Raw genomic sequence first — 27,708 nt, 5'->3', positions numbered from 1 at the left:
AAAAAGGGGTGCCAAATTCAGTGAGCCAGCAATACAGATTATACTTTAATATAAAATAGTGAATCCCATGGAGTTAATAAGTACCCACAACTAATACTACTACTACTTAAAATACTAACTTCAAGGTTTTATTTTAAGAGATTTTATGACCTGGTAACTGAGACCTTTAAGTCATGTTTTATTATAATTTATATTATTCATATTTTTATGAAAAATGATATTATGGAGTGAAATGAAATGAAGATGATTAATTTGAGACACCAATCAACTGGGATGAAATTAAATGAAATGAGATGATATGGGATGAAATATAATCTCAGTAAAATGGTGCTCATTTAGTAAGATTTTTTCAGTGGACTTTTTGGAGGATCCCGAGAAGTTACGTCCAGCGGCTTTGTTTCATTTTCCCACATTTGTGCACTTTCACAGATATTAAACAGTTAATTAACAGTGTGGGACGGCCACCTACTAGATGGACCGACGACCTAGTAAAAAGCGCTGGGTCTCGTTGGATGCAGGTGGCAATGGACCGGTCGCACTGGAAATCTATTGGAGAGGCCTATGTTCAGCAGTGGACGGCGATAGGCTGAAATGATGATGATGAAACAGTTAATAAACCACCATTATTACACATTTAAACCCGAAGAAACACTAAATAGACAACATAAAACAAATCACACAACTTCACTCTTCGCGTTCCCGCCAAAAAATTAACTTTAAGGTAAATCTAACTAGTCAGGTCATAAGTATTGTCACACAGTAAAAACTTTTCTTTTAGAATGCTGGCCACAAAAAAGTTTATTGAATTCGAATTTCGAATTGTTCATGAAAATAAAAATGTATAGTTTTAGAATTTTACTCATTTTTAAATATGGAGTGGACGCTTATAGAAGACCGTGTTGCAGTCATTGCGTTGCATCGTTGCGGTTACGCGCCAATTCAAATTTTTAACATACTGAAAAATTTGAATATAACCAAAAGATTCGTTTATCGTACCATCATCAAAAGATACAATGAAGACTCTAGTGTAGATGACAGGTCAAGAAGTGGTCGCCCTCGGTCTGTTAGGACTCCAGCAGTGATAAAAGCTGTGAAGGCGCTAATTCAAAGAAATCCCAAACGTAAGCAGAAACTGTTGGCCTTTCAGATAGGGTTAAGCAGAACCACGGTGAAAAGGGTGTTAAATGAAGACTTAGGGCTTCGGGCATATCGAAGAAAAACAGGACATCGTTTGAATGCTCGTCTAATGGACCTGAGACTAAAGAGATGCCGCGCTTTGTTGAAGCGGTACGCGGGAAAAAAAAATCGGGAAATTCTTTTTTCGGATGAAAAAAATTTTACCGTAGAAGAGAGCTACAACAAAGAAAATGATAAGTTGTACGCACACAGTAGTGAAGAAGCGAGCAACCGTATTCCGGGTGTCCAACGAGGTCATTTTCCATCCTCGCTCATGGTATGGTTGGGAGTTTCTTATTGGGGCTTAACAGAGGTACATTTTTGTGAGAAAGGTGTAAAAACGAATGCAGTTGTGTATCAAAATACAGTCCTGACGAACCTTGTGGAACCTGTTTCTCATACCATGTTCAATAACAGGCACTGGGTATTCCAACAAGATTCGGCGCCAGCTCATAGAGCGAAGAGCACACAAGACTGGCTGGCGGCGCGTGAAATCGACTTCATTCGGCACGAAGACTGGCCCTCCTCCAGTCCAGATTTGAATCCGTTAGATTACAAGATATGGCAACACTTGGAGGAAAAGGCGTGCTCAAAGCCTCATCCCAATTTGGAGTCACTCAAGACATCCTTGATTAAGGCAGCCGCCGATATTGACATGGACCTCGTTCGTGCTGCGATAGACGACTGGCCGCGAGATTGAAGGCCTGTATTCAAAATCACGGAGGTCATTTTGAATAAACTTTAGTGTCATAAGAATCTATGTTTTGTTAAGTTCATTTTGGTATATGAATGGTTATATAATGAATAAACTTGTTTCAATTATTTTACATTAAACATGTGACAGAATTTATGACCTGACTAGGTATATTAGACCGGTCACTTACAAGCGCGCCAAATGTCATTGTCACGTCTGTTTTGGGTTGTACATTATTTATTGACTTTGATATCGATTTAATATGATTGCTTATATAAAATTTCTAATTTTATCATACTTAAAACATACAAAAATAATAATTAAAACATATTTTATAGGATCTCAAGAAAGTCGATGCCCCAAAACTATTACCTATATATATTTAAATTCAGGAGCCCTCATCCGAAAAATCGGACACCATTTTTCGGTCAGAATCTATTGATCATGACACTAATTATAAATACCTCTTTAAAATATGTCAGCAAAACAATTAAAATAGATTGTAATAGTCTAAGAAAAACACGTACTCAAAATACGATAACATTCAGCATGCTAGAAATGGGCTGATGGCACTGTACCATGCCATATCTTTATGTTTTGCGGCAAACGACAACTTTATAAAATCAGTGTAGCAAATTTTAAAAATCGTCATATCGTTTACTTGGAAAATTTTAAGCACGAACTCGTCTTAGATTTCACATAATATCTAAATCACATCATCTTTGCACATAACAATATACTTACTTCCTATTAAAGTATAAATTCTACAAATACATTCATACTAAACAATATTTAAAATAAAATAAGCCAAGGACGTTTATCGATAAAACCTACTAACATTAAAATCTTCTGGGCAGCACTAAAACCGCCATGTTTTGTGGCCAGATGACGTCACAGTGGCACGAATTTTTTGTTGACGTTTCATTTCCATAGGTTTCCTACTTCAGTGTCGTGTCCCTATCTATCTCTTAGGTTTATGGCGTTTCCTTTTATATTTCGCCAATGTCAAGTGTATTTAATACTCTGCTTTCTATAGCGGGCTTCGTGAACGAGCAAGGTCACAGATATTCACTAAGAATTAAGTGAGTAGCTAAGAATGTTTGATGACAGGATCTCTGTTGATTTACCTAAAACAAATAAGACGCACACAATATATATACAGGGGTTAGTTCCATAACAGACAGACAAACTACAGCTTAATATTATTATGGTTAATGAATGAACTAAGAATATAAACGAAAGGGGAGTTGACAAGGGAAAGAAGAGATTTGAGATCAATGGGGCGAGGAATATCAGGAGGAAGGAGATCATAGAGGGAGGAAGATAGACGAGGACAACTGAAAAACATGTGATTTGGAGAGCCTTCGTCAAGACCACATTCGCAAATAGAACTATCCCTGATATGAAGTTTAGCCAGATGGACGGGGGTACACGTATGGCCTAGCCTTAATCTACAGATCGTACTTGTAACGCGTTTATGTAAATCTTTGAAGTTGCAGAACCAAGGTCGGGGAGGAATAAAGCCTTGAATATCAGCGTAGTGTTTACCTTTAGAAAAACTAGTCTTTTGCCAACAAGAATTCCAAGAAGAAAGCAATCGTTGTTTAGCTATTGGGAGTAAATCATTAGAATAAACTCTGTAATGATCCATACAGCCAGTTGTTGTGGCGTCTTTGGCACAAAGATCTGCAGTTTCATTACCTAAAATGCCACTGTGGCCAGGCAGCCAAGCAAGGACAACTTCAATGTTTTTAGAATGGCAGCTGAAAAGTAAATTTTTAATTTTTAGTATGTAAGGAAATTTAGATTTTGATTTAAATTGGTTAGCAACGATAGCCTGTAAACAACTCTTAGAATCAGTAAGAATAACAGATTTATTTAGATTATGGGACTCAATGAATGATAATGCTTCCAGAATAGCTATGGACTCACCAGAGAAGACTGAAGCTTGAGGGGGGCATTTAAAATTGAGAATCACATTGTATTTGGGAATCCAGACAGCGGAGCCAACACAACCCTGGTCTAACAACTTAGAAGCATCAGTGTAAATGATGAGCCAATCGGACCAATGCTTGGCAATGTATCTATTTAACTGGGAATTTGCAGAATGACATTTTTTTTCTATGCCGAGATCTAAAAGAACTTGAGGTTGAAATATAAGAGCCTTAAAAGAGATGTCGAAAAGAGGAAATTTTTGATACTGAAATACAGGACAAGGAAGGCGGAGATAGCTGACAAAACTATTGAAAAGGCAGGGATAATCCTTGTGGTACCAATATTTATTAGAAGAGATATAATCAGAAAGGATATGGAGTTTAGAGATAAGAGGATGATAAGGAGATTGAATGACTTTAAAAAGGAACCGGTCAGATAAGTATTGTCTTCTAAGGAATAAGGGAGCATCGCCGCATTCTACCTGAAGAGCATTAATAGGTGACGATTTCATAGCTCCACAGATTAATCTCAGACATTTAGATTGAAGTTTGTCAAGGGAACTCATAGCAGATTTGTTACAAGGGTCAAGAAGGAAAGTGCCATAGTCTAAGTGACTACGTACTAAGGCGTTATACATAAGTTTTTGAGTATAGGGGTGACAGCCCCACCAGACACCAGACAAGGAACGCAGAATGTTAATATTTTTCTCACATTTTTTAACAATATGATTAATATGATGGACACCAGTTAATCTAGAATCTAATACAACACCAAGAAATTTCACATTGTCTACAACCGAAAAATTTTGTTGATCGTAAGATATTGAAACGTTGGGACAAGATCTGGACCGAGAGAAAACAACCACTTTGCTTTTAGGAATAGATAGGGACAGACCGTGGTCTGAGAGCCAGTCTTGGAGATGGCCTATGCCTGAATTTAGGCGAGAAGAGGCCTCATCAATATTCTTAGAAGAAACGTAGAGTGCGAGATCATCAGCATATTGTAGAACTTGACAAAAGGAATTAACCGAAAGCTCTAAATCGTACGTATAAATACTGTAAAGTAACGGGCTGAGGACTGACCCTTGGGGGAGCCCCTTCCACAGCTGTCTGGGAGAGGAAGAATAATTTAGAGCACGAATATATACGAATCTAGGAGACAGAAGATTAAAAATTATGTTTACAATCTTCACAGGAATACTCAGCTGGAGCATTTTCTGCCTGAGCACTGGAAGAAGAACATTGTCATACGCAGATGACACGTCCAGAAAAACACCTACCAAAGACTCATTTTTAGAGAAGGAAATACGAACGTCTGTTACAAATATGCTTAAACTATCCATAGTGCTAAAACCTTTTCGGAATCCAAACTGAGATTTAGCTAATATGTTCTTATTTTCTACAATCCATTCCAAACGGTTCTTGATTAAATGTTCCAATATCTTAGCCATTGTACAGGACAAAGCGATTGGCCGATAGCTAGAAGGGTCAGAGCTGGGCTTTCCAGGTTTTAAAATAGGGATGATAATTTGAGTCCTCCATTCGTCAGGTGGAGTTCCAGATAAAAATATATTATTAAGAATGGAAAGGAATACCTGTTTTACAGAGTTACTGCTTTTGGAAATAAATGAGTATGGAATCCCGTCAATTCCTGGGGATGAATCACTTAAACACTCCAAGACAGTTGAAAGTTCCTCCCAAGAAACAGGAGATTCAAAATCATCAGTAGGGTTACAGGGTAAAGTGGAGGGAAAAGTTTCTTCCAAGCAAGGTACAGAAGGAGGGGCTAGCCTACAGGAAAAATGTTCAACCCAGTCAGAAGGATCGTTAGATGAGATGACAAGAGCAGGAACAGAGCAGCGATATCGTCTCATATTCTTCCAGACTTTAGAAGGAGGAGTAATAGGAGAGAGCTCCTCGCAAAAACGCAACCAACCAGATCTTTTCTTTTCTGATAAAAGTCTTACAGTCTTGGCTGCAATTCTCTGGTAAGAGATGAAATTTTCCGAGCTCATAGCAACCGAATAAGCATCCTCAGCCTCTGATCTGTTCTGGCAAGCTTGAGTGCACTCTGAATCCCACCACGTGGGAGAAGGGATTTTACATCTAACAGTGTTTTTGAGAGGTATAGAATTAGCAGCAGAAGAAAGAAGAGCGTTTCTGAAACATACGTAAGAAGAAAGGACATTGACAGGGTTAATCAAAGGAATATTCATTATTTCTTTATCTAAATGAGATCTGAATTGAGACCAATCAGCTCTGTGAATATTAAATTTTAAGAGAGGTGGAAGGGAAGCAGTAGGAATAGAATGAAGGGAATTAGAAATTGACAGAATGATAGTAAAGTGATCACTACCGTGAGTGGAAGAAAGGACAGACCAGGAGAGGCTAGAAGCCAAGGAAGGAGAAGTTAAGGAAAGGTCCACAGCAGTCTTTGGATTCTGAGATGGAGGAACTCTGCGAGTAGGGGACCCGTCATTTAGTAAACACAAATCTAGTTCATCACAGAGATCAAGAAAAGGAAAAGAAATAGAATCACAGTAATAACAACCCCAAGATGTATGGTGAATATTAAAATCACCAAGGATAAGGATAGGTGGAGGAAGACTTGTAATAATAGTTTTTAATTCAGAGAGAATAGCTAAGTTAGGTTCAGGGATGTAGATGGAGAGGAAAGAAATATTATTAACTCTAACAGCAACAGCAAAAATGCTATTAATGTGGGAAGGAAGGGAGATTTATTTAAATATCACATTTCTAGATACTAAAATAGCAGAACCAGCATAACCATCTAACCTATCGTCCCGGAAACATGAGAAACCCGGAATCCTAAAGTTGGATCCGGGCTTAAGCCATGTCTCCTGGACAGCAAAGATAGAAGGTTTGTGTTTATTAATAAGGGTGATGATATCATTCTTCTTGTGACGAATGCTGTGACAATTCCATTGTAGGAATTTGGGCATTTTTAATAATTTTATTAAGCTCAGTAAGTTTAGATATGACATTGTTCGGTAGTTCAAAGTCCCCAAAACGGGAAAATATATTTAAAATTGTAGAAAGTAAGAGTTCCAGGAGATTGTCATTGGGAGAAACATCATCTGAAGGATAGGCACTCCCATTAGGGAGACTAGAAGGGGGAATACTAACAATAGCTTGATGAGCTTGCCTATTATAACCTGGACTGGATGCCGGAGCTGGAGGGGATTTTTGGGTACAGTAAGTGCGACGGTACGAGACTGAATTGGATATGCCTTGGGTGTGGGGAGAAGATTGGGTTAGGGTTTGGGAATATTGAGTGGGAAACGGGGGGGGGGAAGCGTACGAGAAATGTCTGCAAAAGATCTTCTGACTTGTGGAAACCTGACTGATGCATTCATTGTATGAAATATTTTCTTGTGACATCACCAGTTTGATAGATTTCTGTCTAGAATATTCAGGGCAAGATGTATCAATGGCTTTATGGTTACCAGAGCAAAACAAACAGGTAGGTATAGGAGATAAACTATTACAGTCAATGCCAGAGTAAGATTTCGCACAGATAAAACAACGCGCACTTGACCGGCATTGCGTAGCAACATGTCCAAGCCTGCAGCAATTATTACATTGTATTGTTGGTAAAATATATGTCTGAACTGGGAGGGAATTGAAAAAGCAGTAAACTCTATCAGGAAGCTTTTGGTCAATAAATGTAAGAACAACTGTCGGAGTTGGAATCCAAATAGGAGTGTTGTTTTCGATTGATTTTTTATTGAGCCGTCGGGCTCTGATGACACGTCCAAAGCCATCAGGAACTTCAATGGAAGAAACTAATTCTTCTAAGGTCCACTCTACGGGAACGCCTCTTACAATACCCATGCGAGTCACATTATATGAAGGTATGATAGCATTATATTTAGCTGCAGCAAGACCTGGGTGATCTAGGAAAGAATTTGCGGCAACAGCAGTTTTAAATTGTACTGAGACTCCGAGGTTTCGGCCGATACGTTTAACGCCGTCTTTAGCAACGTCCTTGATATTATTGTGATGTAAAAAGTGACCAAATTTAATTGGGCGTAGTGTAACACTAGCCGAAGACTCGCAATCTTTGCTTACGTGGATCAAAAAAGGAGCAACATCCTGATCCAAATATCGTTTTCTGTTGCCGTCATATTCTGGTAAGGTATGCACAGATTGAACAGATCCGATTACTTGCGCTACTGTATTTTTCTTTGGTGGTAAAGAGGAATGATCAGAATTTGGAGGCGTTTGTCTTTTTCTAGAAGGATGGATTACCTCCGTGTCCATTGGGATTGATGAGTTAGTTGGGTCAAGGATATAACCTCCCCCGGGATCGGGGGGGTCAACGCCGTTCATAATTACACTATTTACACTAAACTACTATATTATAATACTTACAAATAAGACAACACACTTATATAAACACACAAAACTAATAATTAGCTAATCAACAGGTAATAGAACCCAATAAAGCACCCGAAAATTATTAAACAACCAAAACACTTGCTTCAAACACTCAACCACAAACCCTGTTCAAGTCAAATCTTCTAACCTCGTCCCTACTATATAGGTCTATGGATTTTAGTAACATTTGACATCTGTCAGTTTTATCTTCATAGTGAGGTAACCTGCTTAAAAACATCGATTAAAGCGAATGAATCGATACAGACTTGAAACATATGTGAATTTTAAAAATCAACAGGCGAATCCGTGTCCCATTATTATTTTTTCTTACGGAAATTTAAAGAGCAAAATAAGACAAGTACATAATTTAACAAAAAATATTACATTTATTCCGTGAACTATCGGAACTGTTAATAGTATTGTCATCATCATCACTGCTGTCAGCACTCAGATATAGTATTAATTCATTTTCAATAATATTGTTTATTTTCACATTTCGATCAAAATGTTGTAAAACTATTTTCTTTGTTTTCTCTACGAGGTTTCTCTAGTCTTCTGTAGCGACTTCTGCACACGTAGTTTGTAGCAGTCATCATTTTAGGAGTACTGAAGGGTGGTTCAGTATTGTTCTTTGCTGCATGATCCTTTGTTTGTCCCGAAATAAGTTCGATGGCTTTATATTGACAATGGTAGGGAGGCAATCGAATAACTTCGTATCCATAGTCTAGTTCATCAATTACATAATGGAGCTTGGATGGCTTAGTTGCTTTTACCAGATTTAACATCTCAACTTATTAAAGTTGGACTTGCTTTCACACCATGTTTCATATTAATCAACTACATTTCATTTCAAAATAATAGGTTGGGGAAAAAGTTTCTTCGCATTTTTTAAGAAAACTCACAACATTTTTTAATATAGTTTATTTACATTTAAATAAAGTATGTAGGTACTATTTTGTTCGATAACTTTTTGCCATCTTGTAGTTAGGGACATGATCCCATTGCTATAGAAATTTTGGGGCTTCTGATCAAAATACTGCGACAATTGGTTTTGGTAGTCCTCTCGTGATGCTAATCTGACACTGCCTAAAGAATTCTGAAGAGACTGAAACAGGTGGAAATCTAAAGGTGCAAGGTCAGGACCATACGGCGGATGCATTATCACCTCCCAGCCAAGCTCTCTTAATTTTTGCTGAGTGGCTAAATACCACACGCTTTTTTTTAAATAATATATATATATTTTTACACTATTTTCATCTTAAATTTATTAAAAGTAATTTTCTATGCTTTAGTTGAATTTTATATAAAACGTTTTTTTTTGTTTTTATAAACTATTATTTATTTTTAATTTTTTAGTTAAATTTTCTTTAAAGGCGTTTTTTTAAAACTATTAAGTACATACTTTAACATCAATTCCTGCCTTATCGACTATAGATAAAAATTATATAAATTGGTAACAATCTTATCGGTCATTATTACTATATAATATTTTAAATATGTAATGGTAATTGAAAATAGTGTGCAGTTTTAACAAAACGAAAAAATATATTATTTTATGTCCGGCGTTACAAGTTCACGTTGTTGAATTTAGATGAATTGTCAAATGTTACCTATTAAAATGACCTCGCATTAGTGTATTTAGGGCACTGAAGTATGAAACCTAAAAAGTCTATGATTTAGGGCCGTGTATAAAATGACAGTAAGTTGCACAGAAAATACACCAAAAAAACATCGGCAACACCGAGTCCTGTCTGTATCTGTAAATAAAAATTAATTCATAATTTTCATATTTTTCGTTTTGTTTGCGCAGCAATTGACGAATTGGTTTTGAAAATTAAATGTGCATTTTGTGTAGTGTAACTGTTTTAATTACAATAAAATTGGATTATTTTATTCAGTTTATAAAGTAATAAATCTGAATTTGCAAACGTTTCATAATGGCCCCCTTTGTTTGTTACCTTTTTTTAACTTTTACCTTAGACATAGGTGAGTTTTCTGCACGTTTACCAGAACTACTTAATAAATCCGGGATTTATCGCTTTATTAATATATAATAATGATATTTTAGCTGTTTCTGCTTTGAAACTGTCAATTACAAACAATGGACCTGCTGTGCTGGGCTCCAACGTTACTTTTAGAGCAATTGTATCAGATTACAACGAAGAAACTCTTAAATATTCATTTTTTGATGAATTGCGACATAGTGAGTCTGTAAGTACCGACTTAAATATCATATAAATATTAAGTTCCAGAAACTATGTGACTAAATAAATTTGATGCCACAGTTTTGCCTATTTTTGCCATGAAGCAACAATGTATTGTGGTTTGAAGGACCGTATAGCTTTTGTTCCAATAAAGTTGAGTCTTAAATCCAAATGTTGGTGTTGGCATTCATGTTGAGCTGTCAATGGGCTCTAGTTTATGGATAACATGAGTACTGATAACAAAAAATAATAATTAAAAGAGCTATTTGTCTCATGTAAACAAACATTTCTGCACCTTGTGAGATTTTATTAAAGACTAGCGACCCGCCCTCGCTTCGCTTCGGAAACATTAAAACACACATGAAACCAAAAAAAAAAAATAAAAAAAAAATAAAAAAAAGTAGCCTATGTTCATCAGGGACAATGTCGGCATCTAATGGAAAAAGAATTTTTCAAATCGGTCCAGTAGTTTCGGAGCCTATTCGAAACAAACAAACAAACAAATCTTTCCTCTTTATAATATTAGTATAGATGAAATCTAAAACATTTTCTGTATGGTGTTCTCTAGTTTACTATTTACTGCTATCAGTGGTTGGCATAACAGTATTGTATTCCTATTTTAAAAAAAATATAACTAAAAGAACTAATATTTTATCAACTGCAGTTTATCGAAGCGAAAAACTCATGTACATGGATAGTAGAATATCCACGTCATTTGTATAAAGCTGGACAATATGTTACTAAAATTTCCCTGGAGAAGAATTTCTTAGGTATATGGTGGCCAGTTTCAACAAGTAAAACTGTATTTCAGTTAACAGGTACGTTTTAAGATTATTTCAGGCTTATTGTCTTTAAATTAGGTTAAAATTGGGGCTTAGACTGCTTAGAGAAAGTTTATAATTATAATTTCCAACCAAGTCTGTAATGTAATATGAATTCATTCCTAAGTAGAGAAATTATAACCACTTTGGAGCAAAACCACTTTACTGGTGGTAGGACCTCTTGTGAGTCCGCGTGGGTGGGTACCACCGGTTTGAAGGGTGGGGCAGCCGTTGTAACTATACTTGAGACCTTAGAACTTATATCCCAAGGTGGGTGGCACATTTACGTCGTAAATGTATGGGCTCCAGTAACCACTTAACACCAGGTGGGCTGTGAGCTCGTCCACTCATCTAGCAATAAAAAAAAAAAAGCCTATAATACCCTACATTATTAACCTATCAACCCTGATGAAGGATAAATAATAATCTACAACCAAAATCCCCAACTGGCCTTAAAGATAATAAAATATTATTCATGCATACTAATAACAATGTATGTTTTAGATAAGAGCCCAGTAATGACTACTATATGCAGGATGCTCCATTATGCTTCAATAAAATAGAGAATCCCTTTGCCCATTCTACAGTGAATTCTTGTTAAATATCGAGTAGTGCGATTTAAAACACTTTACTTGAAATTTTTTTGAGTTTATTAAGTGCTTTATTTATTTACCTTTTACAAATATGGCTTGTTCTGGTGCAGTTTTTTTGAACAGATAAGATTTCAACTTGATTGAAAATATGTAGAAATCTTTGCTTGCTTGTTGTATCATGGCAATCAATTTTCTCGAGTCCCTTGAGCCCCCTACACATCTAGTGAATCCAGAATAGCCCCTAAAGCCTAATGGCAGTAGGTAGGCAAAAAAAAGACAATTAATCAGTAGGTACTACAGTTTTTATTTTGTTTATGATGAGGAATAAAAATATGTGAGTCCACTTTGTTGTCAGTGTCAGTGTGAAAGTTATCAGTTCCATATTTTCCAAAGATTAATTTCATTTCAAGAAATCCTGATCCTGAATGATTTGGTTTCAGAATATCTATCATATTCCAAATAATTTTTACGTTCTGCAGTAAACAAAAAATTGTTGCGCTTCCTTTAAAAAGAACTGACAATAAAATCTTATGAACCTCAGAGATTTGATTTAGGTTTGTTTCTACTATGCTGTTTTTAATATTCCAGATTTTAAAAGTCATAGTTATAGTTAAAACTAATATACCTATCTGACATATACTTATTATTATATCATATCTGGTATATGTCTTTTAGGTCTGTCTCTCTAGATATTCATCTTTGTTAGTGTGGGCTTCAAACTCCTCGCAATTTGTACAAATATAGGTGTTGTAATGTTATCTTTATTCTGCCAGGATTTGAGCAGGTAATCTATGGAAGTAATTGGTTCTCTATCAGAAATAACTTCTGAATCAAGGCAAAAGTGAGTTCTGTCGCTCAGAACTGCCGTTTTCGTATACCATTAAGTTAATTATATCGTGTATTAAGTGGTTGGTTTAAAAAACGGTACCCTCGATAAGGTTCTTAGTTTGGTTCCATAGCTCGCCAAGGGCACTTTTTCCATGATGTCTGTATTCTTACTTACCACATTTTTTTAAAGTTTAGACCCATCATTGATTTAAGCTCAACTTTAGGATTAACAGTTCATGGTCGGATCTACTGTTTGTCCCTGGCAATGTGTTGGCACTTATCATAGAAACCTAGTTTATCATAGAAACATCGTTATTGGACTAATATATAATGGATCAGGTTATGATATTAATCGTCTGAGCTGTTTGTTATTACTACGTCTAGTCTCTAGTCTGTATGAATCGTTCGCTTGACCGACCATACAATGACCAAAAGCCTACACAACTATGATGACCACGCAGTGTGGCGTGGCGGCGCTGCAAGAGGCTGCCTTGTGCCCAGCTTGACCGCAACGGAAGCAAAGTCCGCTGCGATCCACAGCCGATGGGCACCTGGCGAGGCCGTGCCCGGTGCCAAAGCACCGGAGGCATCGCCATGGACGTGCCTCCTGCAACTGCACATAGGCTATCACCCAGCCCACGCGCAGCCTCCCCGGCGAATCGGCGGACCGACCTTGTGGAGGCGTGGCCAAAAGAGTGGCCGCCTGCACAGGGCAACGCGCTCACACAGTGAAAGATCCAGAGTAAAAACTCCGAGGCTCCCCCACTTTCACTTGTGCGAGGGCGCAGTTGCCCTGCGACGCAATAGCGGCGGCCACTTCCTCCTTAGTGGCACATTCATCCAGGCCCGTCACTTTGACTTCCGCCATCTTGACAGGCCTATCTATGCGCACCACTTCCGGGTCCGGCAGAATTTCGCGAAGCCGGGCTGCCAGTTTGTCTGCGGCCGCGCCGGAGTCAGCACTAGGACATACCAACAGCCGAGCCCCGCTGGCCGTCTGCCGGACTCGGAGTCCCCCTTCCACGCCTATGGCGTCAACGTCGACGCTACCGCGCGCCCGAGCCATCACCTCCCCATAGGTAGGCCTTTTTCCTTGCCAGCCGGCAGCAGTTCTAATACGACCGCTGCCGACCCTGGGCGCGCGGTTTCTTCACCTTGCGCCCTTTTTTCCCTCCCCCAGTCGTCGCTCGACCCATTGCTTGAGGGGAGGCGACCGCAGGGGTGGTTCGGTTGCTTGGCGCTGCAGCCTTCCTTCGCCCCCGCCTCAGCACCGTGGTCCAGGTCTCATCCATGTTGGACGGAGCAGGAGGTAATGGGCGGGGCTGGGGGATCTGCGTCGTCTCAGCGGCATTCACGCCCCTCTCTCGCTTTTTGCGGCTTCTGCCAGGCCCCGCCTTGGCAGGCTGGGGCGGGGCAGAAGCAGCGGCCTGGAGCGGGGTTGAAGCAGCGGCTTGGGGCCTCGTGGGCTGGGCGGGCGTTCGTCGTCCAGCGGGCTTGGCCGGTGCACGAGAGCTGCGCACCGTTCGTGTGGCGGGTGCCATACGCACCTTTGCTGCAGCCCCCGTGGGCGCTGGTACAACCGCGGTCGCTGTCGCATGTGTGGGCACAGGCCGCTCGTGCGCCAGTGGAGGCCTTGCGCGTTCCACTGTAGACGTGCGGGCCTCCATTATCGCGAGACACCTCTTTAATTCCTCTATCTCGCGGTCCTTATCCGTTGCTTTCTGCGGTGAGGGCACGGGTGGCGGAGAGGCCGAGCTGCCCTGGCATCCCACGACATCGTCAAGGACCACACGCATCCTGGCCATCTCCTCCCGCACCCGAGCACTCTCCGCACGAAGCTCCGCGTTTTCTACCTGCACGGAAGTGTATAGTGCCTGCAGTTGCTTGCAACGAATCCTTGCAACGAAAAAGATCGGACGATACCTCTGGGAATGTCGCCCAGAGGATCCCGTGATCCGCCACCTACGGACGCGCCCGGTGGAAGTCCAGCATCTCCCTCGCAGGCGAGACCCGTCCAGATCCCGGGAACTATGATGACCAGACCTATCTCAATTTTTATCATTAAACTGACCACTTGAGGATTTTTTTTGGGAGACTGAATGTTCAGTTTGGTGTATGATCTAGGTGTATGGTTACTCCGCCACGTCTCCATTGTCAGAACCCTGTCAATTATCTAACAAGGTGTACTATGGTACTAGGTATCAATCCTGCAGGCATTGTATTCGCCAACATCATCTGAGTCTAGTCTAGTCTAGTCTTCTAAGTCTTTCATTAATATGTGTCATACATTACTTCGTTATAAGAATGTATACGTTGTGGAATTAAAAAACTGGCAAAGTTTCACCGCTTCATACAAGTACACTACCTATTCTTTAGGCCAAGACGACTTGATGTTTCTTACACTTGATAGTTTGTTTAAAATCATGATGCAATATTAACTAAAACATATTAATTTCAGATTCGCTAAATGGTAAATTAGTTCTGAATCAGAACAATATAGACAGGCCAAATACTTTTGTTGCTGTCAATAAACCAGTGTACCACTATGTGAAGCTACCAGAAAAGGAAATGAGTTTTTTGAAGCAAAACGCGTCTACGATTAACACCTACTGGTTTATAGATTGTGTCTTATATGATAACACAATAGATTTCTCTTTTAATTACACTTACGGTGACGTGATGAGCAGTCACCATATCGAGGCTATTGTAGTGGCTAATAATCAACCAATACCACCTATTACAACTACAACTACAACGACAACATCAACAACAACCACAACATCAACAACAACCACAACATCAACAACAACATCAACAACAACAACCACTACCACGACACCCAAACCTCCGACGACCCTGTCTTCAACGAGCCCGAAAACTTTAAGCACGAAGACAATTAAACAAGGATCCACTGCAGCGACAGAACCTTCACCGGCCACTGTAATTAAAAATTCTACGGAAGTTCATAAAATAAAAAAAAGAGGTATTTCGAACAGAACTTCAAAGAAAACGCCAGCAGTATACAAATGCAATAATACGATTACTGTCGGTGAAAATTACACAGTCGGACGATTTGAACAAATAGTCAGTGTTAGAGGTGAGACTTATTCCTATTAGAGAGTGCTTAAGACTTATTGTTTGACCTAGGAAAGGTCGCGATCGAATATGTAAATTTAGTGTAAATGTAACAAATGGCTATAATTTTCGTAAATTATTGTGATTTCTTCACGCAATTGTATTCATCTCGTTCAAAAATACTTTTACATTACAATAGTGCTTTTAAATTTTCAGAGCCTATAACAACAGTTAATATTAGTGGCCGAAATTGGCTACAGCACGGAGATTTATTGGATCTTAAGGTCACGTACGCAGGATCGCCTCCATTTGACTATTGTGTCCAGTACAAAGTGGGACAATACAATGTGACCGGAAACGAAACTTGTGCTAAGACAACAACAACACACGCGACAGATTTCCGTTTCATTCATTATTTCCCGGACAGCGACCAGCACACTGTCGTCATCATTATTGAGAATGAAATAACGAAGATCGTTTCTAGGGAGACTGTTAATATCTATCGAGGTGAGAATTTTTTTTTTTATTATTGTAACTTTTGATGGGGAACGAGCTCGCGATCCACCGGTTGTGTCTACGTGTTGTGTCCAGTAACCACTATTAAGTGATCCTCGAAATCGACACATGAGGTCAAAGTTTTAGTTGTATCGTCGTAATGTGTTTGTCATACCTAATTGAAAGGCGCGTGACCGCATCTTAATTAGTAAGGATGATGGTACTAAATCTTACAACCAACACATAGACACAGCCCACTGAGTTCCTCGCTGGATCTTCTCAGTGGGTTGCGTTTCCGATCCGGTGGTAGATTCTGCGAAGCACTGCTCTTGCTAGGGCCAGTGTTAGCAACACTCCGGTTTGAGCCCCGTGAGCTCATCTACACGTCAAGGAGAAGCTAAATTAGCCCCTTAAGGCTATCTGCACAGATAGAAAAAAAATGACAACCAGTTAAGTGCTAAAGTATTTTAAAGAATCATTTGAAGTTTCAAATTGTGACGAATTTAATACACGATTAAAACGTTTTTATATCTTTTTGGCGATAACATTTAAACTTTATTTCGATGAATCATCAAAACGATATAAAATAGAACAGTAAACGATATTTAATTTTACTAATGACAAGCTACAATTAGTTAATTATTTACTTAATAACAAATAACACAAGTATGTTATATTTGACGGTATTTTAACAGCCGTAACCACTATGTGGGCAATGGAAGAGTAGATCATTATATTGTAGCACTGTTACATTATTATCTTTGTTATACCTAAAGATAAAAGCGATCATTTCTCACGTAGCTACTACAGAAATTTTCTCATAGAAAATGTGACATAGAATATGTGCAGTCCAGTAAAGTACCTTTTTTGTTTAAATATTCTATGGCAATTTCTGCAAAATATATGAAAATAAGCTCAGCACTAAAAGGGTTAATACATGTATGCGAATAACTTCCACGATGAAGGAATAACATCGTGCAATGAAAATTTACACCTGCAAAAATTTCATTTTTATTTTATTTGTGATAAGGTTTATTTTAAGATCGCACGGGTGTGTATCAACATACAACCTTGTGATGTCTGTGTACCCAGGTAGAGCGCGCGTCACGTAAAAAGAACGCTGGAAGAAAGTGGAGGGGGTGTGTTTGCGCATGGATACACTCGCGCACGAAAATACTAAGTACTTTTGTTTTATTTTTGAAGTAATCTTTCGCTCGCGACTTCGTATATTGGTTATAGGTATGTACAGTTTAGTAGTTCTGTACTCTTGTAGCTGTATGTAGTTACATGTTACAGGAGAGCGTAGAAATATATCATAAGTTTGAAGTTAAAGTAGTTTATGAAAGTTAAAGTTTAGGTAAAGTTATAAAAATGATAATTTCTCTTGATGTGAATTGTACGATAGTTAGTGATGCACTCTCTTGACTGTAATTAAATTTCATATTACATTATTTGTTGTCACGCGGCAAAAAGCGGATCGCATCGCGAGTAAGCATGACGTTCTGGTACTGTTGGTGGTCGGCAATCCTTAACTGTAATAAAATTGTACGGTGGGAAGATCGTACATGGTAGGTATGTACATTAAAAATAATATATTAGATAGATTTTTATGAAATAAAATTAAAAACATGTTTAATTTCTGCGTTTAATGTTTAATCTGAATACGAACAGATAGACAGACAGACGGACAACAAAGTGATCAAAGGGTTCCGTTTTTTTCCTATTGAGGTACGGAACCCTAAAAATTAAATTAGACTCGGATGATTTTGTTGCCACTGCGGTCCGTTTCATGCATTATTTCAAATTATCAACTGCATTATTATCAGCCTCTTTCTTCATAAAACAATATACGTCATAAATCATTTTTCTCACTTTTCTATGTAAAACCATTTTGTAATTAAAACTTATGTGCCCGATAGTATTTTGAGAACGAACGTAACGTGAATCTAGCGCGGAAAGCAAAGGTCGACTGACGAACCAATAGCACACCGGCAAGCATGCGGCAGGTGACCCGCCCGCCCCGCGCCGCACCTCATACCACCAAATACATCGATAAATAGCCTACTGCGCAGCTTGACCGCCAGCGTTCTTTTTAAGTGACGCGTACTCTAACTAGTTTACAGAAAGTGATCCTTGAGCTAGTTCACCCATCAACGCAATAATATAAAACTGTTTTCGGTACATTAATTAATTCTAGATAAAAATTCTGTCGTTTCGTTGCTCCGGAAGCCTGAATTACGGATAATTAACCAATTAACACACATTAGTGTATATATTTTTGAAGCTATATTTCTTTAGGCGCGTTATGAAAAATTGATGAGAGTGAAATTGTACGATGCGCGCGCACCGTGACACAAAATCAACAGAAATGAAGTTGCCCACTAAATCGCTCATTACAATACGACCGACGTAACTTGGCGAGTCTGAATATAGCCGCAGGTGAACTTTCGCGCATGCACACTCGTAAAAAATGCTACCAACAAAACTCTGTTAGTGGCGCATGTTGGCACGCACGCCGCCTCTGTTCACTGTGTATTTTATTTATAATATTTATCCACATGCTTTGAGTTTCTACATTTAAAACACGTGTTTTAATTTTGTTTTCATTATACAAGTGCGAATTTTATATGTGCGTCTGAATTATAATCAGAACTAATTAACATTAGAAAATATTTGTGAAAAACTGCTCATCAACCTTCCTAAGTGCTCCAATACAATTGAGGTTAACTATCCGTATGTATTATTTAGTAATATAAATGACAAAATTATTATTTAATATAATTCATACTAAATATTATTAAATTATTAACGTTAAATATTTATTATTAATTATTTAATATTTAAAAAAAAAAGAAATAAATTTAATAAAAATAAAGTATAACTTCTTACGCGCGTACATAAGTACACGCACCCTTTTTTCATATTGTTTGTATATTTTTATCTTTGCAACATTACATACAGATCTTTATAACATTAACATTTTTTTAAGGGATTTTATGACCTGGTAACTGAGACCTTTAAGTCATGTCTTATTTTAATTTATATTCTTATTTTTATGAAAAATGATATTATGGAGTGAAATGACATGAAATGAAGATGATTAATTTGGGACATTAATTAGCTGCGATCAAATTAAATGAGATGATATGGGATGATATGTAATCTCAGTAAAATGGTGGTCATTTACTGAGATTTTTTCAGTGGACTTTTTGGAGTATCCCGAGAAGTTACGTCCAGCGGCTTTGTTTCATTTTCCCAAATTTGTGCACTTTCACAGATATTAAACAGTTAATAAACCACCATTATTACACATTTAAAACTGGAACCTGGAAAAACACTAAATAGACAAAATAAAACAAATCACATAACTTCACTCCTCGCGTTCCCGCCAAAAAGTCCATAAGATTAACATATTAGTTGAAAGTGTTGACGTGACTTTAAACTTGTTTATCATATGATTTTATAAGATCCAGTAAATACTTAGTCTTACTGTTACAATTAAAAATAAACTAAATATTACATTTGAATTGGGAATCTGTCATTTTTATATGATTGCTCATTGAGTTTTCTCATTTTGGCGCCAATACATTGTACAATATTTTGCGATATTAAAATGGAGTGGGGTGATAAAAAGAACCGAATCGCTGTGATTGCATTACACAAAGTAGGTATGGAGCCAAATGTAATTTTTAACTCTCCATACGCTTGGTATTAGTAAAATGTTGGGTACCGGGCTATTAGTAGGTGCAATGAGACCTCCTGTTTTTGTGACAGAAAAATATTTGGCCGTCCACGTAGTGTTCGTACGAAAAAGGTGGTCAAAGCAGTAAGGGAAAGAATTCGAAGAAATCCTGTCCGAAAGCAAAAGATTTTATCTCGGGAGATGAAGATAGCACCTAGAACCATGTCGCGTATTTTAAAAGATGACCTAGGACATGCGGCCTATAAGAAACGTACTGGTCATTTCTTAACTGATAATTTAAAAGAGAATAGGGTGGTAAAATCGAAACAACTACTGAAGCGGTACGCAAAGGAAGGTCATAGAAAAATTTTGTTTACGGATGAGAATTTTTTTACAATTGAGCAACATTTTAACAAACAAAATGACCGTATTTATACTCAAAGCTCTAAGGAAGCTTCCCAATTAGTCGACAGAGTGCAACGTGGGCACTATCCGACTTCAGTGATGGTTTGGTGGGGTATTAGCTATGAAGGAGTGACTGAGCCATACTTTTGTGAAAAAAGTATCAAAACATCAGCACAAGTGTATCAAGATACCCTTCTTGAGAAGGTAGTGAAGCCCCTTAACAACACCATGTTCAATAATCAAGAATGGTCCTTCCAGCAAGACTCGGCGCCAGGTCATAAAGCTCGGTCTACGCAGTCTTGGTTGGAAACGAACGTTTCGGACTTCATCAGAGCTGAAGACTGGCCGTCGTTTAGTCCCGATCTTAATCCGCTGGATTATGATTTATGGTCAGTTTTAAGAGAGTACAGCTTGCTCTAAACGCCATGATAATTTGGAGTGCCTAAAACAATCCGCACGATTGGCAGTGAAAATTTTTCCCATGGAAAGAGTGCGTGCTTCTATTGATAACTGGCCTCAACGTTTAAAGGACTGTAGTGCAGCCAATGGATACCACTTCGAATAAGCTTTTTGTACTTTTAATTGTTTTATATTTATGTATTAAGCTGTAAGAGTAATAAATGTTATTTTCAATAGCATTTTTTTTCCTTTGTCTCAGTATTTATGGCAAGACTAGATATAAGTATTCAACTTTGCCTTCCTCGACGTCGACTCGAGGTAAGCATCATCTTCTATATTAAATATAAATAATGTTTGATTGTCTTTTACTATGGTTTTTATTATGAAAATACGGAAAAAATAATAGAAATGTTTTTTTTTTCTTTTTGGTATATCAGAATGTAAATTTTAATGTAAATGTTTATGATAATAAAATGCATAGGCCAAAAAAACGGTTGAACTAAAAGAAACATAAAAACGTCTTTCCATATTGCATTTTGCAATGGATAAAGTACTGGAGATATAACGCGAAGGCTTTTTTTATTTCCCTTGTAGACGACGAACATACGGCCCATCGGTAGGCAGCGGCTTGGCGCTGCCTCTAGCATTGCTGAAGTCCATGGGCGATGGTAACCAGTCACCATCAGGTGGGCCGTATGCTTGTCTGCCTACAAAGGCAATAAAAAATAAATAAATAAAAAACCGTAAATTATAATTTTGCGGTGGAAGTCAATCGTGAACATTTGTTGAGTACGTATTTCATTACAAAAATTGGTATCCGCCTGGGATTCGAACACCGGTGCATCGCTCAACACAAATGCACCAGACGTCTTATCCCTTAGGCTACGACGACTTAGTTAGGTTAGATTTAGAAGTTTGTTTTACCTTCCAAATTTGAAAACCCGCGATACGGATTGCAACGATACGTGAATACCCCTATTTAGTTATTTATTGAATTGCTTTAGTTAGGAAAATAGTCCCCATGGCCTACCTGATTTGAAGTGGCTCCATGTATGTCATAAATTGCATACTGGCAGCATTGTTCCAGGCGCGATGGTGGGCCTTATAATAGATCTTAATGTCAGTAATTACGCATTTTTTGTTCTGGTTTCAATTTACGAACTGTTTTAAACTTTGGCGTACAAACTACTATTTAAGGGGCTCAAAAAGAAAAGAGCTGTAGAAGCTTTTTTCAAGAAGAGGAAGATTGCAGTCTACCGTTACCATGGGCCTTGCAATAGCTTGTCATTAATTGTGATGTATTATAATACGGTACGAACCCGTTAAAAACTAGTATCGTTTAATTTTTTTTGTGCGATATTGTTCCTATATTTAATAAACATGTGTTCCATAGATTATAATGAAATAATAATGTTTTCAGCTACGGTACCCACGCAGTTATCTGTGATCGTAGTGCCAGTGTTTTTCTGCCTCGTTGCGGTGATTCTCGTAGTGTTCGGAATTGCATATTATCAACACAGATCAAGGTATGTAACCTTCATGGTATTTGTATTTTTAAAAAACATTACTGACATTAACAAGTTTACTAATCTCATACTTGTGGAATATTTCAAGTTTTACTGCTGCGTATTTATTCATTTATTTTTTGAAACGAATTTCCTTATGGAACGATGCGGAGGAGTACCCTAACCGGGAAAAAACATCCGTAACGTAAGATTTTTATTAGTAATGCGTGTGCATTACGTAGTGTACGATTTAACTTTGTAATAACGTACAAAAATAACATATTTTTTTTCATTCATTGACCACGATCTCAGAGCGTTCGTTTGCGCAATACACTAACTCTTATGCAAACAACAGTGAATGAAGTGTACCACAATAAGCTCGCACGTTACCGTATGACCTTGGGTTGTTGCGAAACCTCCAGTTTTATTTTCTTTATACCACGAATAGAATTTAAAATTATTATTTTTAAAATAAGGAACTTCTATCCGGTATCCCACGACAGCACACATCTTTCTTTTTTTTATTTAGGTCACCATAGTCCTTGAGACACGAGATGGAAGTAACTAATAATTCTTATTCTTAATTTTTATTACGTGCATAAATGGGTATATACAATTTCTTATGCACAATACGAACACGGTAGAAGTGAAACTTATAAGTATTCTATTTCGCTCTCTCGCTGGCGAAAATCTTATATATGTATGTACTCGTTTGGCTCTTTTTAGTGTCGCTTATTCGTTGAGTTTCAAATCACAATGGCGCCAATGAAGTTTTCATTCAGTACACGCTAATGTTTGAAGGAGTGTTAGTAGGTTTTTCGTTGATTGCTTAAACCATTGCTTTTTTTACTTACCTAAGCTGATAGACTTGAGAGGCTATGTCAGCGTAACCTGGCGAGTAGGTGAGCTCACGGGGCTCAAACCGGGAGTGTTGCTAACACTGACCCTAGCAAAGGCAGTGCTTCGCAGAATCTACCACCGGAAACTCGGTGGGCTGTGTCTATGGGTTAATTTACTCGTCGAGCCTTTCGTCGCAAGCGACGGGTTCGGCGAGGACGTTGAACGGTAAATTAATGCTGTAATAAGGTGTACTGTTGTAAATTTTAATTTTATTAAGTACTAGCTACCCGTCCGCTTTGCTGGGCATTTAAAATTAACATTGTTATTTCTCACCTCCACAAAGATTCTCATCATTAACGCCCCCGCAACTGGTGTAGGGAGTCCAACACTCATAGAAATATTAGCCTATCCATTAAGTACATGTATTTTCTATATGGATACCAAGTTTCAAGTCAATCGGATGCACGGTTCAGTAGTGATAACGGAACATCCGTAAAAAACACTAGATTTATATATTAATGTAGAATAGATTTCGTTTTTTTTATCATATCTTTATTAATATTACAGGTACACGATAGAAGTTGCAGATTTCGATTTCGGCCAGGAGAATCCGGAATATAAAACGTTCAGCGAACGACTTCGCGACAGCTTCAGGGACGCGTTCCACTTCGGACGTGGAGACGAAGCGGAGCCGCTCACACCGGACACTAGATATGATTCCATGACGTAAACCCTGCCGTTTTGATGTAAGATTGAAGAAGTGCAGTTGGCGTCTCGAGATGAGTGCTTTAACAGATCTTGGAATAGACGGTTGACGAAATCACCCGCCCCTCCCAACTCCCCTACCCCTCCCCTCGAAACATACGTGGATCTCTCAATTCTTTTCATTGAATACTTAATCAGATTATATCTTGGTCGTATTGTAATGAAACTATTGTTAAAATAATAGATTAATAAGGAATTGTTATTAGTATGACCCCATAAAATTGCTTCAAAAATGTCCAGGTTTCTTGAACACTTATTTTGAGGCAACAACTGTATCTCTATGTGTCAAGTTAAATTGAACGTTCCATTTTTTTTACTGATCTGTCGTTAGTTTTGCGACAGGCCAAAGGTCGGATATGCGTGATTAAAAAACTTTTCGAATTGAAGACTTCTTATTGTAATGGGTTTTAATCTATTGCATGCATTCGTCCATTGGAAGCGTAAGTGTAAAGAATTGATAAACAATATAGCGTAGAGCTAATGCTAATTATAACAGAAAATGAAATCAGACCTTATGCTTTTGACTTCGAGATTTCTTAATAATATGTAATGAAAAAAACTAATTTATCGGTTTAATCTCGTATTTTTTGTTTGGCATTATAGTATTTTTGTGGTAGGCAGCGGCTTGGCTCTGCCCCTGGCATTGCTGAAGTCCATGGCCGACGGGAACCACTCACCATCAGGTGGGCCGTATGCTTGTCTGCCTACAAGGGCAATAAAAAAAATCCGACGAAATGAAATTATTAAAAGAAACGAGAGATTAAATCGAAAATTGGTTTTGATTATGTCTAAGACGCGCGAAAAACGAACGAAATACTTAAAAAAATCATCTTAGTTAACAATGTTAATTTTGAATAATGTTAATTTCGTACGATGTTGAAGCGTTGCACGGAGAACCGAATAATAAGAGAAACAGTATGCTATAGAAAACATTTAATTTTGCTTCTTGGTTTGTTGTTTAATCGAAATTGTAAATAGCAGGAGATTGATAGCGCCGTTATGGTATGTCGTTTCAATCGTCAAGGCTGTGATTTATAAAGGAAATCATATTGGTAAATGGTTTGAATTAATGGAATGATATCATTTTGATTGAATATCAAGACTGTTTATGTGTTACATTACTGTTACATCTCTACATGATTTTTTAAACTTTCGACATGAGAAGCATAAGGGGAATATTTTTTCCAATAATACAATTTTGGTCTCGATCTCTGGGTGTGTAAATTAATAGGTTAGCTGTAAACTGAACTAAAAATTAAGCAATCATTTTTTTAAGCCCTTGTATCTGGTCAGCGGATTAGACTAAAGTAATAAACTTATAACGTCATAAGTCCTTGATTTTTTTTTGTCTACCTACTGCTAGCAACTTTGATGGGTTACACTAGCTTCATTGAACTTGTAGACGAGCTCACGAGGCTCAGCCTGAGAGACTGCTAACATTTGCCCTAACAAGAGAACTGCGTCGCTGTATCTACCACCGGATCGGAGTCGCGACATACTGAGAAGTTCCGACGACATTTTTTTTTGCGTTTTGAAATCCGTGACAAATTTAATTACATTAATTAATCTTTTGTAACTATACTTGAGACCTTAGAACTTATATCTCAAGGTGGGTGGCGCATTTACGTTATAGATGTAGTAGGGCTCCAGTAACCACTTGACATCAGGTGGACTGTGAGCTCGTCCACCCACGTAAGCAATAAAAAAAAACTTAAAATTGCATTAATCGAAATAACATGAAAAGATTCTGTTACGTAGATTAGAATTGACATGACAAATGGTCGCAGATATGTAATATAATACATTAAAACCAATTACATTTTAAATTGTTCAATTTGATAAGTTTGAAGTCACGGGTCAATGAACTTGATCATGATTGAATGAAATCACGAACTTTATGCTTCTAATGCCGATATGAATTTTATGAATTAATCATGTTCTTTTCTATGTGAGGAAATTATATTTTTGTACGCGAAAAATAGTTTATAATATTTGCTTATTGATTTTGAAGTTCGCGATCATCAAATGTTGGTACTTCACTAATCATTCATGTATTCGGCTTACGTGCTTTAACGATATATAGAGAATAATCAGACTTGGCTTACCGTATTTAAACGTGCGATTATATTGAAAGAAAATTAACATTGCATTTGTTAATATAAGGTAGATTTTGAGTTGATTCAATATCGCAAAATTAAGGGGAATCGAATTGCTGGCGTTTTCCTGTAAACAGTAGTGAAGTGCCAACGTTAAAAAAAGAATATTACACTATAGAATAGTCTATTTGGCAGAATTTATTAATTTATGTCTTCTGTCATTTGAAACCAAATTTGATTGAGGAGCTAATTAATGAATGGCAACACAGAACCGCGTCAGTTAAGATTGTGCCAATGGACTTTGTATCCGGCTAATAAATAAAAAAAAAAAAAAAAAATCAGTTATGATTAGATTTGTTTTTCTTCTTCTTTTGATATCTATTAAGGGAATGATCAGAAAGCTTTGTATTTAAATAATAGTGTGATGTTCAAGGATAAAAGTATTAATATTTTGAATTATATAGATTTAAAAAAAAAGAAGATTTACCAAATCGACATCGTTGATAAACTAATATTCCTACAGACTGATGAAAGTTTATGTGTATGTGTATTATAGATGTTAGTGGGTTATTTTATTTTGGTATAACATTTATTGATATGCTATGTTATTTTATTGTTAACAATTACACTATCTCGTGTTTTTAAGCATACGAATGATGTGCAGTTGGGCGCGGTACAATGATTTTGTTTATAATGGGAAATATTAAGAGTCTACCTTATTTGACTAGCCTTAAATGCGGTTTTGCTTTGTTGCCTTAATTTTTTCCTTTTCAATGTTTACACATCAATGATGCCGTTTCCAAAATTCTTCTGCACGTCCTCTAGTCAAGATAGTGTAATTGGTAATTGTTTATACCTTCATCTACTAATCGTGATGAAGTCTGTACATGAAATAATATCTTAATTTATAGTTCAAAATAGACTATGTATATTTAAATATATAACTAATCGTAATTTGTGATATGTTAGTTATAGTGGCGGAACAGCTGATAATCACGTTTATTCGTCAGAAATGTATTAATAGAACGGGTTATAACCCTAAATATAATTGTGAAATAAATAGACTTGAAATAGAATTCGACCGTTTCTTTGTGATGGAAAGCTTATTAGAAAATAATAATAATAATAGAAACCCGTTTTTCAGATTAAATAATGTAAAATTGATGACAATTATTATTATTCAATATTGACTAAGTACCTAATCTGATCGTATTACATTTCTGACTTGAAAGTTTGAACGCGTATTCGTTGTATAAAGAAGTTAATGTAATAAAATGTTATTAAACAATGCTTTACTTTATTTGTCCTTGAACTTTTTTCGGTACGAAATCTTTTTTTATTTAGTTTTTGGTTGAATAAGCCCATGTCCTGTCTTAGGGTAAAGTAGTTACATTGGGGCGAGATTTGAGGGGATCTACATTAAGACGGAGTAACAATGATAATAGTACTATAAATTTTTTTTTCTTTTTCTTGGATGGACGAACTCACAGCCCACCTGATGTTAAGTAGTTACTGGAGCCCATAGACATCTACAACGTAAATGCGCCACCCACCTCGAGATATAAGTTCTAAGGTCTCAGTATAATTACAACGGCTACCCCAACCTTCGAACCGAAACGCATTACTGCTTCACGGCGGAAATAGGCGGAGTGGTGGTACCTACCCGTGTGGACTCCCAAGAGGTCCTACCACCAGTGATTACGCAAATTATAATTTTGCGGGTTTGATTTTTATTACCTACACGATGTTATTCCTTCACCGTGGAAGTCAATCGTAAACATTTATTGAGTACGTA

At 37.4% G+C, this 27,708-nt stretch overlaps 1 protein-coding gene and 1 long non-coding RNA gene across 5 annotated transcripts; one reads left to right on the top strand and one right to left on the bottom strand.

The window, feature by feature from the left end:
• Positions 1 to 63: 63 nt before the first annotated feature.
• LOC149501135 (uncharacterized) lies at positions 64 to 8,325 on the bottom strand. Of its 3 annotated transcripts, XR_016324513.1 has the most exons (4): positions 3,803 to 4,164; positions 3,419 to 3,633; positions 2,709 to 2,997; positions 64 to 586 (listed from the first exon to the last, which is right to left on the bottom strand). It is a non-coding gene; the product is annotated as an uncharacterized LOC149501135 (long non-coding RNA). The 3 variants fall into 3 exon arrangements; XR_016324514.1 differs by lacking the exons at positions 3,419 to 3,633; positions 3,803 to 4,164 and adding an exon at positions 8,200 to 8,325 and having other exon boundaries at positions 125 to 586; XR_016324515.1 differs by lacking the exons at positions 64 to 586; positions 2,709 to 2,997; positions 3,803 to 4,164 and adding an exon at positions 8,200 to 8,325 and having other exon boundaries at positions 3,012 to 3,633.
• A 1,583-nt stretch (positions 8,326 to 9,908) lies between these two features.
• Positions 9,909 to 27,201, top strand: LOC114240664 (uncharacterized). 2 transcript variants are annotated; one of them, XM_028171294.2, is made up of 7 exons: positions 9,911 to 10,191; positions 10,274 to 10,416; positions 11,074 to 11,227; positions 15,110 to 15,748; positions 15,943 to 16,233; positions 22,128 to 22,233; positions 23,620 to 27,201. In XM_028171294.2, exons 1-7 carry the CDS (start codon positions 10,143 to 10,145, stop codon positions 23,780 to 23,782), a joined length of 1,545 nt encoding a protein of 514 aa, XP_028027095.2. In that variant the 5' UTR covers positions 9,911 to 10,142; the 3' UTR covers positions 23,783 to 27,201. The 2 variants fall into 2 exon arrangements, with proteins under 2 accessions (XP_089590533.1, XP_028027095.2); XM_089734407.1 differs by lacking the exons at positions 22,128 to 22,233; positions 23,620 to 27,201 and adding an exon at positions 17,314 to 19,054 and having other exon boundaries at positions 9,909 to 10,191.
• The last annotated feature ends 507 nt before the right edge of the window (positions 27,202 to 27,708 follow it).

Source organism: Bombyx mandarina, chromosome 17 (assembly GCF_030267445.1).
Source record: "Bombyx mandarina strain Sakado chromosome 17, ASM3026744v2".
In the NCBI taxonomy this organism is placed as follows: domain Eukaryota; kingdom Metazoa; phylum Arthropoda; class Insecta; order Lepidoptera; family Bombycidae; genus Bombyx; species Bombyx mandarina.
This window is presented reverse-complemented; position numbering and strand designations above follow the sequence as displayed.